Here is a 13,244-nt window from a genome sequence, read left to right on the forward strand (position 1 = left end):
TATTTTCAAGACTTTTTCAGGCTCCACATAAAAGGAATTAGCCACTGAACGCACAATGAAAGTTAAACTGAGTCAACCAATCAGGGACTTGGTAGTGAGGTATGGATGGCATCTATTTTTTTCCCACTAAATTGGCAATCGTTTGAAAATTGATCATGGAGAAGAAATTAATAATTGAGGTTTGTTCACAGCTGAAATTATATGACACCAAGTCTTTCATGTATTGGAATGGAGCTGTGGAAGAAAAAGCCTGGAGCAAGATTTATGAGATTTTCACCGCTTGGACATTTCACACCAAAGCTCTTCTAACTGTAGGTGGCAAACATGCGCGAGTAAACAGTAGAAAAAGAGAAAGAAACCCCTGTCTGCTTGTCCAGAGTGAACTCCATGGGCTATTTGCAGGTTTAAAACAGGAAAGTGGAAGGAGTTGTTTCTTTTTGTCAAAATAAGAAATATTAACAAGAATTATTCTGTTTAGTGCATTTTGAATGCGTCTCAAATGCCCGGTGTGAATGTAGCTTTTTGCTAAAACTAAGGATTTGTAGATAGAGATACATTTAGAAAAATTGATATAGTACTGAGAGTAACAATCAGAGAGTAAATCATTTATTTCTGACAAACTCTGTCTCTCCCTCTCTCTCTGTTGTGCTCGCCACTGTCTACCTTTTTATGTACATGGGATACAACGGTCCCGCCCACAACTCAGAAGGGAATTTTTGATAAACCACTGCCGCTCTGCAGAAACCATGTCCTAGAAAATGACAAAGGTTTTAAATTTTTGACTAAAAACAACATAAATGTAATTAAATGACAACTGGGAACGCTTTTACAATAGATCAAAAGATGATCGGAGTGGGTCTCTGATCTGAAAATATTTTAATTATTCTGTTCAATTTTTAATGCCTGTGGAATAAAACTCCAAAAAAACACATGAAGCCACAAGCAGGCTGACACAGTTGGATTTTTAGTGGAAAGGAGAGATGAACTGAAGAGTGTTTGGACCAAACGTGAAGCAACGTTGGCCTTGACTGGCTCAGAATTAATGTCGCTGGGAAAATACAACCACATTTTATTAGAATTAGTATTTGGAAAAGTTTATCAGCCTATAAAAATGTCAAAATACTTAATAAGACTTGAGTCTTACTCCTAAACTACAATCGGCATAGATCGTTTAGTCATGACTGTGCCAAAAGTTGCCTAAGCTTAAATTTATAACCTAATCATATCCTAAATGTAGCGTTAGTCATTTTGAAGTGACAGGAAAAGTCCACAGAATACAAGTATTTTTTTTAGAGATTTATCATTCCTGCTGTGCTTTTAGAGAAAGTTTGCCCAACTTTAAAAAACAAATGCATGCGCTTATGTGTTTTTTTTGCTGCTCTCAAAACCAAAGCAATCATGACTAAAAATCTGTTCCTTTGCTGTATAGGATCCCAAATATATCAAAAGAATCATATAAATAGGGGTATGACCTACATTTATTAATATTTCATGCACTAAAGAGGTCATCACAGTGTTTACTGGGCTGAATCTTCTCCCTGTGAGCTGGACATCTGTTTCAAAAATTGTTCTTACACTTAAATAATCTATAAACTTGTGTTAGCGTTGAGATGTGCGGCCTCAGACCACTCACCAAGAACCCAGAGGTGCTGTCCAAGAGGCATCGGACTCTGGCTAAAAAGCATCTGTTGAGAAAGCAGGAGAGCTCGGGGGGGATTTCTCCCGCCTCCGGGGAGTTGAACAGGCTGCTCACTACAAAGTCCTCACCTGCAACAGTGCACAAAAAAGCAGAGATTTAGTACTGGTAGAGGCATTTTTAAGAAACATTGCCACAAAAAAAGAAGTAACTTTAACTGCGGACACACCGGGCGTTTGACACATGTTGAGGAATCCGCTAAATGCCGGCGTGTGAACGTGGATTTAACTTGCGGTGTTCACACTGAACAAGCAGGGAGGGGCTTTTCCCCTCTTTTTACTATTTATTAGCTCATGTCTGCTACCTACCGTTGGAAGAGGCTTGGTGCAACATTTAATAGCAGTTGGCATTTCCATGAATAAAACGGGGGCGCCATCCATGCGTCACTACCAAATCCAAGTCCCCGATTGATCAAAGTTTGACCCCGTTTCACCTGCAACATGTGTGTTCTGTCTGTAGAGCCAATTTACTGTTTATGAGAACTGAATGGAGTGAGTGTGACATCATCCATAGAAAATGGTTTAAATGGCCTATACCATACAAAGTCCCCTTTTTAAACTTTTAAGTCAATTATAGTGTTCATTCCTCATGAAAAGTAACCCCAAAGCGGTATTTTGATCCATTCACCCATTTCTGAGTATTCTGAGCTAAAAACCACCTCTCTGAGCACCAGCCCCTCCCAACCCACAAAAACGAGCGGGTTGTGACATCCCAAAGTGAGGAACAGCCCCTTCCAGGAAGACACTGCACTGCCAGAACCGCCCCCCGGCTAACACACACACCTACTATCTCCACGTAGCTAGTGACCATCTAAAAGCTTTCCCTTTATATACACAATATGCACATCCATCTTTGCCAAAGTATCGATGCTTTTTTGTTTTTGTGATTCAGAGATCGAGCGGTCTTACTTCCAGGTATGAATTGGAACTGTAAAAAAAACTCCTACTTTATAAAAAATGGGTTCCTTAGTGCACCAAAAGTAATATATTAACAAAGGTATGGATATAGTTTATGATCAGCATGATAAAGGCCCTCAAAGAGATAACATGTAATGTTTGATTTTCACATTTTATAAACAATACAAAAACTATTCATTTTACATATCTATTGTATACATTTCAGTCAAAATCAAAAGTATGCAAGTCGCTGAAGTCATCATAAAGCCACACACCAGCTCCTGATGCTTGTTGGTTTTCTTGTGCAGGCGCCCCCTGGTGCTGTGGAGGACACATAGCCCAGTGGAGCTGGCGCCTGAACTCCTGGCGGTCGTCTATGTGGATGTAGTCAAAGACATTTTGGTGCATCACGTCAGTCTGCAGGCAGGACATTTCGGATTAGTTTGTTGAAGAAAAAAATGTTTGGTTAGTTTTATTATTGTCTGCACTTTGCAGAAGTAGGTGCTGATTTACTGTAGATAGCAAAAGTCAACTATTAAAATTAGTGATCCGTGGAAAGTTGATTATTTCTTTGAACAACATTGACGGTCATTTACATTGAATTTTGTTTAGGGTCCTCGGGGGGATTTGCACGGTTCAACAACAGTCAAAGGGCAGTTAAGAGGCCAGCGAGGGCAGCTGTGTTTGTCAAACATTGCGTGACACCAGCTCCCGAACAGCAGTCCACCCACCCGCCCCACCCGTCGACCAGACTCGCACACAGAGTGAATCGGGTTCCAGTCGGCAGTCGTCATGCCTCGGCCTCCCTTTTCCAGCTAGAGCTTTTGCTTTCTGTCACTCTCTGACAAATTCCTCACTGTAAGGTTCAGCCTTCCCCTCCCTCCTCCTCCACCTTCTCTCCAGAATTTCCACACTGGTGGCACGCGAGGGTTTTTGATCGCCTGCCTGGGAAAACACGATCCCTTCCCACTGTCTTCAGTGAGTTTTCATCCTGCAGCGTGGCTCCCTAACCGCAGACAGACTGAGCATGTGCCCATTGTTGATACTGTAAAAAAATTAAGAGGGGGCGGGGGGCAGAATTTGTGACTTTCATGCTGACCTTCAAAGGCACAGCTCCAGCAACAAACTGCATCCAAAACGTGGAAGTTTCTGCTCCTTTGCAGTTTTTTTTAAGTTCAGCTCGCTTAAATCTTGTCATTTTCTTTTTTTTTTTCTCTTTGCAGCATATTAAACGTCTTTTCTAGGTATAATTGTGGGCTCATAATGCTGAAACGTGTTGTCAGTGCCTTGTCAAGTTCAAGCACAACATAAAAACAGCTCACCGAACAGCGGAAGAACAGAAACAGTCCAGATCATGCAACATTTTGTTTTCTATAAATATGCACACATTTTAACATTTCTCAAAGCTAAATGACTTTTTCACTCGTCTTTCATACTAAGTTTTGCAAAAACAAAGAACGATTGGTTCTTCTGGAAACAAAGTCTGTGGATTTTCATAGAAAATATGTTTAAAAAAAACACTAATGTGTCAACATGCATAGACATTTACGTCCAGTTGCTTGTTTCAAATGAAATTTAGGGGCAGGCACTCTTTCTTTTTTGTCAAAATCTGGTTCTGCTCAATTCCACAGTGTGAATTCTTAATGATGTTTCTCCTAGAGTTAAGCGCCCACATGCAACGTCCCTGGAGGAGCAAAAAAAAAAATTATTAAAAACTCTATAACATCTATAACATCTGACTCAATAATATTCCCAGCATTTGAAGTTAAATGCTTGATAATTAAAAAAAATATTGATCAGGAAGCTTTTAAATTAAACCATGAGTGATCAAAATGTAAGATATCTTTAATAAAAAATAAAAGGATAAAAGTTGACAGGAACTACATCCAATTTAAATACAGAGAATCTTAAAAACTTAATGTGAAAAAATAATGAAATACTGCAATTAAATTACACCCTAAAGGAAATTTTGTGTTGGTTTCTAGGAAAATGTCATTAAATGTTATGAATCCCTTTCTGTCCCATGATTTCCTGATGACACAACTGTTGCATAGTTTGCAGGTTTGGCAAAAAATGTCTTGAAATAAAATCCTTAAGTTCATTTATTCCTTATTAAAAACTATTAAAAACTTAAAATTTGTGAAGCCACGGTTTTTCCTGTGCAAAAACAAGCCTCGCTTTCTGTAATTAATCTCAACTTTACCTAATTAGAAATGGATGACGGCCTGTTAATTGCCCCTGTGACCTTTACACTGAAATATAGGTTGCATGAAAAACATTTCAAAATAAAATATTGTTCATCTTATTTTCCTTTGCCATTCATTCATGACTGCCCTGTGCGCACACACAGAGGTTTCTCAGGCCACTTTGGTTTTAATATCAGTTTGTAGTCTTGTGTGAGTGTGAGCAGAACTTCAGCCCCCGTGAGTTCATGGAGGTGTGTGAGGCTGCACACGAGGGCAAAAGGGGCGCTTTAACACAGAAAAGCACTTAATTCAGGGTTTTGAAGGAAAGCTGTGGTTTTGGTCTCGCAGGGCAGGCGAGCTCGTGTTGATGTCATTCATAATTAACGCACGTATTACCGCTGGAAACGAAAAATCGTTAGCTATTTGTGCGCACACAGATTCACACACTCATAAGTGGACACCCACAGAGTGGACGTCGAGGTAAAGCAAAGGTCTTGGGCCCTCTGCACACCCTCAGCTGGAACTTGGTGGACTCTCTAATTTTCTATGGAGAAATCGGGCGGCAGAGTGGACGAATAAAAGAGGCCGTTTATTCTGGTTCATTAGCTGCTCATCCAAGAGGAAGAGATTTGCTTTTGAGATTCTAGTTTTATGACACGAATCTCTGCTTTTATGTAGCTGGAAGATAACATACCCGACTAACTTTGGCACAGTTTTTCAAATTGGTAATTAAAAGGAAAACGTCTTCATCAAACTAAAAAAAATAGTCATTAAGAGCGTTCATACTTTTATTGGCCAAAATTGTAACTTTTTGTTTATTAGAGTCTTAGTTTTTATGCTCATCGTGTACATTTTTTTCGTAAAAATACATGACATTTTGATTAGAAAACTGCAAACTGCATGATTAATTAAGGAAAATAAAGTTCAATTAATAATTATTTGGTTAATCATTGATTAAAATTAATTTAATTGATTCAAATTATTAATTTTTTAACCCCTTCATGTCTGAGTCTATTTTTTATTGTATAAAGAAATTCTCTTTTGTGGGTTTTCTTTTCAAGGTGATGCTAAATTACAAAAAGTCCTGGAGTCAACATTACGTTACAAATAAGCAACATTCAGCGTGAAGGGGTTAATTAATTATACGTTAAAATGAAAAATGTAAAAGCAAGTACTCAGCAATCATTTGCACTTTTTAAAATAAGTTATTTTACACACAAAAATAGTAACCATGTTAATAATGTTAATATTTAATACGACACTAAACTTCACTAAAACACACACAATTAAATTAAATATGAAGGGAAAATACATTTAACTTTTAGATTCCTGATCAGAATCTGTTTAATATCCATGTAGTTTGGTTAACCTTATTTTTTGTGATTGTTTTTCAGTCAACATTTAACTCACATAAAATGTTTCTAAATAAACACATTTTATTAGTAGATCAATAGATAATAGTAAACTTCCAGTCAGTGGGAAAAAGATTAAAAGAAAAATTATTGGTAATTAAATAAAAAATAAAATAAAAAACTTTTTAAAGTAGATTAACAGTATGAAATGTAGATTCAAAATTTTATGTGTACGTTTTTGAAAATTTGACATTAAATGATAAATTAACTATTAAAAAATTAATATCATCTTATTTACACACTATTCGGAACTAACAGGACTTTCACAAATATGTAGAAAAAATTGGATTTGTTGCAACAGGATATATTCAAACATGGGTATTAAAAATATCTAATATTTCATCTTTTGTTCTTTAATGATGAAAATAAAGTTTCCCTTATGTCGAGTGATTGATACATTTTAAGAGTTTCTTGACCATCTTTGATAGTTCAGAATATTGTTACAGGCATGCAGATGTGCTCCTGGTTGATCAATGAAAGCTGAACTATAATGGTGAGACTGGATGGGACCAGGAGAAAAGGAAATAGGTTTTTGCTGCCTTTGTGTGACCAAACTGTCAACAGGAACAACTGTTTATCTCGGCGTCTACCTTTTGTAAAATCACAGTTCCTGAATGTTTACAAGCTAAAAATATGAACTCTTGTGTATAAATTGTGATTAAGTCGGTGCATGATTTGGATATGAGTCACCTTTTCATAGTGAGAACAAAAAAAGAGGAACTAAGCAAACTATTTTGTCACAATTGTCACAGCATATTCAGATTCATTACAAAATAAAACACAAAATGTGTATGATTTAAATCCTGGACTCACCTGATGAAATCCTAAGTAGTCCACAATAGTTGAAGAAGCATAAAAAACCATTCCATCGCTGCTCACCACCAAGGCAAAGCCTGTCAAAGACTAAACACACACACAAAAACAAGAGATTTATGGACCGAGTCACTGCAGTTTGTGAAAGGAATAGACATTTTCTTGTCAATCCAACTTTTGATGACAGGAACATGTTAAAGTCCAGCTGTCTTTTATGTTTGAAGAATTCTGGTTACTGTTGAATTTGAGTGCAAGTTGACATTCATCTAATGACATTATGTTGCAAAACACACATTTAACAGCAAATGACCAAAATTACAAAAATTTGGAGCATTTTGGACATAAAAAGCAATTAATACATTTTTTTAAATTTGTGATACAAAATTAGCTTTTGTTTTTAGACTTTATAGGTATTTATTTATCAATCATCATCAATATAATCTGTTATATTTTTTGATGGGGCAAAGTAATATGGGTATTAAGAATAAGGCTTTTTTTCTGTCAAAGTCTGTTTTTTTCTTATTTATTTTTTTGCATTACTGAACGAATAATTATTATCAGTGATTTTTTTGTTGAACTATTTTTTTCCTTTTATAAAGTGCACCGTAAGGCTTCAATCAAATGAGGAGAGATGGACAGATGGCCAGAAATTAAAACAAGGAAGGAAGAAAAAGGCACAGAGGAAGGAGGCCTTTGAGAGAGTGTGAATGTTTATGCATGTGCTGTGATAGCGTGACAACGGCAAGGCCACTCTTCTGCTGCCAGAGTCTGTCACTTCCCTTCACAGCGAGACTGTGCAGGTCTTTCCTGATGTGTGAGCGTGTCAGTTTATTCAACACGGTGTACATCAATATGGCCTCAAACTCTGCCCCCCCCAACCTCCTGATTCCCACTTTTCCCCCCACCTTGCGATGACCTGAGTGGCCCCGTGGGTAAACGTCTCGCCCTGGCCACCGCACCACGCTCCACCTGAGCCCACCCGGATGACAAACTCAGATAATCTGCGGTTTGGAGATGCGAAGGTCAGCTGGGTTTTACACTATTGGGTCATTCTTCAACCCAGTTCTCGGATTAATCCTGTTGGGATACTATTTTTGGGAGCAATACTAATTTTTTGAGTTGTAGTGATTTAATTTTAAACCAATTTAGGTTTTTTTCCTTCGTTAAAATTACCTTAAAAAAATTGAGTCCCTCTTTAACTTTGGAGTTGGGTTAAAAACAACCTAACTTAGGTTATTTTTAACTCTGGAGAATTTAGTGTGTTTGTATTTTTGAAGCATGTAATAATAAATAATGACAATGTGATCGAATGAAGAAAACAAAAGCAGAAGAAGGGATGGTAAAGAAAGGAAGGATGAGGGGGAGGTAATGGGTGCTGTTGATGGAGACAATGTTTGACAAGTTCAACTGGCACATGCCCCCCAGGTGACCCCAGCACACACACCGCCACAAAAACACACACGCACAGACATGAGAGGAGTACTCCAGCAATTTTTACTCCTATAAATGCAAAAACCTAAAGCCTTTATGAAAAAGTCTAAATAACTGCCAACACCAGCCTACAAGCAACACCACCCAAAATGTCTTTTACTTTGAAAAACCCAATCCAAATTGCACATTTCTCCTTCTAAAGAGTAGTTCTGTCCATTTAGAGCCCAGGAAAACCCATGAAAAAAATCCTAAATATAAAAAATATGTTAACTTGGTTTTATGATTTCCCACAAGCCCAGAAAAGGGCCAGAATTTGCGCGTCGGGTTCGCGCAGGTTTATTTAGCCATCTTGCCTTTTCCCGACTCGCCTTCCAAGTTGCTGAGATGCCACAATAAATTCCTGCTGGACTTTGACAGTTTTACTCTTCTGGAACAAATACGCTTGAGACTTTTGACCCTCCACACGAAGAAAAAAATAAAAAATCCACACAGGCAAACGCAGTTTATTATGGGAGCTGAATATATTAGTTTTCAAAAAATAAAATAGCAGGCTAATTTAGGACAGATCACGCGTTCGCTTTATAACATGTCCAGAAACATTACAGGGACAATACATGTAGCCACACCCGACAACCATGTAGCTACTCTAATTTATTTTACCACTGCATGGTTGGAAAGTACAATGGAAAGAAAGAAGAAATACTCTGCTGTAGTATTTATTATTGTATTTTCATTAACCAAACAGAAAAGATCCATAAATACAAAGAAGATAAACAGCCCTGCTATTGCATTCTCTCTCTACGATTTCATGTTTTGTTTTCTTTCTTTCTTCTCATCCTCATTTCTGACACATACTAAAGCCTTTAGGTAATGGAAACAGGCACCTGCTGTTGGCCCTCCCCATGAAAAATCTGCAACCTTGACTCTCAAAATGGCCCACGGGACACTAACCTCCAAAACTTAAAAGGCGCTTTGCACGCAAATTCCATAGTCATAAAAATATTATAGATTTGGATGTGGAGGGGGGGGATCAACATGTGGTAGGAGAGGGGTACTAGGGCGGCTTGTTCTGGGCGTCATTTTTTTGACCCTTTAGCTTTTTCCACGCTCAAGCTGAAGAGTGGATAAACATTTTACAGGATCTATCTTTTCTTGCACGAATCCCCCCAAAAAAGTGCAAACTATTTAAAATAAAAAAATAATTAGAAAATATTTTAAATTTTGAAAACTGTTTTTTTATTATATATGTTTTTTTATGTCATTATTTTTACAGTTTTTTTTTTGTTATTGTCGTTAAATCTAACAAAATAAAAGCATGTGCAGTGTTATTTACTTGTTTTTTTGCACACACACACACACAAAAAATTAAATGTATAATCTTTGTAGGATGTTATTGTTTAGAACGTTTAGGCGTTTTAGACTTTCCATCGTTTTAACAAGAGCCCAACTTTCTTGTAAGTACACATCAGATGCAAAATCTAAATGACCAAAAACATTAACTTAAGACATTCACATCATGTTTTCTGGTCTTCAACTGCTTGCATGAATTGAACTGTCACTTCTGCATGAGTCTTTGCTTTTTCTGACTGTTGTTAGATCCAATCCATTTGAATTTCAATGTTTTCATATTTGAAAATTAAAAGTAAAAATCCTAATTTTTCACCCAAATGTTTTTATTTAAATAATCAGTTTCCTTTTTCTGAGTTTTAAGCTTTTCAATATTTTTATCGTCATTATTCTTCTATTCACCTAGTCCCAGTAAAATTGTAAAACTGCACAAAAAATTTGCTTTTTTCAATGCAAATTTAGGGACAAACTTATGCATGGCAATACAATACATTGCCTTGATTATTTTTTTAAAAGTTTAAATAAGTTATAAGCATTTAAATTATTTGCAATTATCAATCAAAGATATGTTTTGTTCATATTGGTCCACTTTTTAATTTACTATTGATTTAAATTAAGGAAAATAAACATTAAAAACAGGAAAAATCACTGTTTAATGCAGCTACACTCTATTCTAAACAATGCACTGCTGAGTATTGATATACTTGTGTGAATTGCCACGTCAGATAGAGGGTAAAGTTATGTATATATTAAACCACCAGGTTCAAAAATCTGCTTTTTGTCTGTTTGGATTTCTTCACAAAGCTTTTCACGAGGCCGCAGAGGAGGACGAGTCACACAACATCATCACGGTCAATCTAACCGTTTCTTCTCGGCCCCATTGAGAGCTATAAAATGTTAACAGGCGCATCGGTTGTGAGTTTTTGTCTGAACGCATCGATGTTGAACAACAGTGTCAGTTTGTTTCTTTGCAAAGTCGATGGAGTGTGGAAAGTGAAATGAAGATCTGATGCCTCAGCAGCTCCCACGAGGCCGCCTGCTGCCATAACTGTCCGAACGTGACGTTACTCCCGTGCACGAAGCATTAAAGATTAAAGCCCAGGTGTCCTGATGTCTCAAAATAACAAGAAAGTGCTCGTCACATGCTGTTGGTTCTCCAAAAGCAGACGAAAGAAAAGCTCTTCTTTATGAATCCATTCTAAACCTCATTAAAGGTCTCAGGTCAAGTGACTGAGAAACAAATCAGCTCGCTCCTCTGATGAGTCCTGACAGGCTTAGTGTGCTCTTCTCACTCCCTTCTGCTCACTTTCACACAGGAGCACATGCATTCAGACAGAGATGCTCCCACATGGACACACACCCACTTCACCGGCTGCACGGGCCGCCGGCGTGCCGGAGTCCCATCCGCCTCCGTCAGCTCTAATGCTGCCGTCTAGCTACTGTGTCACGCAAGAGGTCACGCCAAAGGGCAACACACAGACAAATCTTCTTACAGCTCTGTTTGCCAACTGCAGACTACTTCACTGACATGCAGGGAGCAGGAAACTACAACTTCGACAAACCAGTGTCGTTTACGTTTGCCAAAGAGAGAGGCGCATGCAAAATGACAATAGAACTTCTTACCTCCAAGAGGAGGTTGCTCTCGCTGATGGTGGCGTCTAGAGAGACGCTCTCTTTCCTGGGGTTGGGGTTGGAGGACGCTGAGCCAATCATCTGCTTTCTGGAGGTCTTCTCTTGACTCGCTGCAAAATAATACAAAAGAAAACTTGGTTTAGTAAAATCGACAATCTGGACCAATTCATGTTTTTGATTGCAAACTCAACGTAAGTACTTATGACGTGATACAATCTGAAAACACAACAATAAAACAGAATGGATAAAAATTTTCAGTTGAATAAAATAAAATAAAAATTGTTTTCCTTTTTTTCCATTTTAAATTAAAAAGAAAATCTTTCACACTTATTCCCTTTAAACCAAAATAAAAAAGTAAAAACAGTCAAAGTTTTTTTTATTAAACAAACTTGATTTTTGGTTTAAATTTTATCAAATTATTTTGACCACACAATAATTTAAATTAATAATTCCAAAAGTATTAAATGAATTATGGCAGTATGACCCAATTATAATAACTATAATAAAGGAATTAAAAAGTGCAAATGGAGACCTAAAAACAAAACACAAAAAACTTGTTTGTCATTTACTTCACTTTAAAAGCAAATAATATAATCTGTAATAAAATCGTGACAAAATGTAATATAAAATATTGTTTGAATAATAACTGATTATAGTGAATTAGCTTTTCTTGCAGTTCCTTGACATCAGCTGATCTGCATTAATTTATTTCCAACTGTAAAATATATATTTCTGAGAATTCTATCATATTGTATAGAACTTGTAGAACTTGGTCCATGTTTCCTGCCTTGTAAGTTCATCTTCATTCCACTAGGGGCAGTAGAGGAGCTTCTCCTGCTCGATTCGAATTGGCTGCTTTTGGTGGGAAAGGTTTTGCTGATTTTCAAGACTTTATGGTGAGAAAAACCTCATGTATTATTAAAAATGATGACTGAAATTTTGTTGATAATTAGTTCCTTATAATACTGTTGCACTGTGTTAAAAATGTGTGGATCAAATTTGAGATTGTGAATAAAAAAGGTGCTTTTTTTCCTTAAACACATGTCAATCCTTCAAACTAATTTTGTTGTGAGTAAAAATGGCCCAACCTATATGTAAAGTATATAAAATATATTGCAACATTTTTTGTGGATTTCATCAAGGGGTTTAAAAACATCTTAATTACAAAAAATGCAGAGCAAATATCAACCTGCCAAGGAAAAACGGACAACATTATATAAAATCAGGAACCGCTCAAAGACAAAGTGGGGACTAAAACATTTTTCAGCGTCCTGGTGACGTCCAGTCAAAGCAAAGGCACTGTGTGGCTTTGATTCAGGTTGTTTTCTGTTAGATAAAATGTCAAATGATCTATCTGGTCAGTCTTATACATGTTCTTTGTCATGTTGCACGTATGCGGCATGTTTGCGTGATCGTCCCGTGGGTGTGCTGCCAGGGTCATGTGGGTCACTCAGAGATCAGCCCCTTTGCTCCATCACTTATTGTAGCAATCACAGATTAGTCACGCAAAGCACATACACACAAGCGCCCGAGCCACAACTTCATTAGGAAAAAAAGCTATGATCTGTGTGCGAGCATCGCCTGACGCTAACCCCCCCCTCCACTGAATAACCTCATTACGGTGACCAATTCTTCACCCTTTGACCTTTTACTGCCCTCTGTCCATCGCTCCTCCTTAATTAACCTTTTTCCTCTTGCCACTAGTTTGATAACAAGTTTCATGAGGATCCCCCCATAAAATGACAATAATTACTTGTTTGAGGGGGTTGCAGCATCCTCAAAAGGCACCAAAGCCAGCATCATTTGAACTTTTTTGTCCTCACATCTGCTA

General features: G+C 37.3%; 1 protein-coding gene across 2 annotated transcripts in view; it reads right to left on the reverse strand.

Moving 5' to 3' along the window:
* Positions 1 to 13,244, reverse strand: part of ahrr (aryl-hydrocarbon receptor repressor) — a 74,169-nt gene that overhangs the window by 8,685 nt on the left and 52,240 nt on the right. For both annotated transcript variants that reach the window (XM_011488762.3, XM_020712571.2), the window contains exons 4-7: positions 11,405 to 11,523; positions 7,004 to 7,093; positions 2,868 to 3,009; positions 1,634 to 1,767 (exon numbers count right to left, since the gene is read on the reverse strand). In XM_011488762.3, the coding sequence (XP_011487064.2) occupies positions 1,634 to 1,767; positions 2,868 to 3,009; positions 7,004 to 7,093; positions 11,405 to 11,523 (485 nt within the window). The remainder of the gene's footprint in view (positions 1 to 1,633; positions 1,768 to 2,867; positions 3,010 to 7,003; positions 7,094 to 11,404; positions 11,524 to 13,244) is intronic.

This window comes from Oryzias latipes, chromosome 20, assembly GCF_002234675.1.
Source record: "Oryzias latipes chromosome 20, ASM223467v1".
NCBI classification, from domain to species: domain Eukaryota; kingdom Metazoa; phylum Chordata; class Actinopteri; order Beloniformes; family Adrianichthyidae; genus Oryzias; species Oryzias latipes.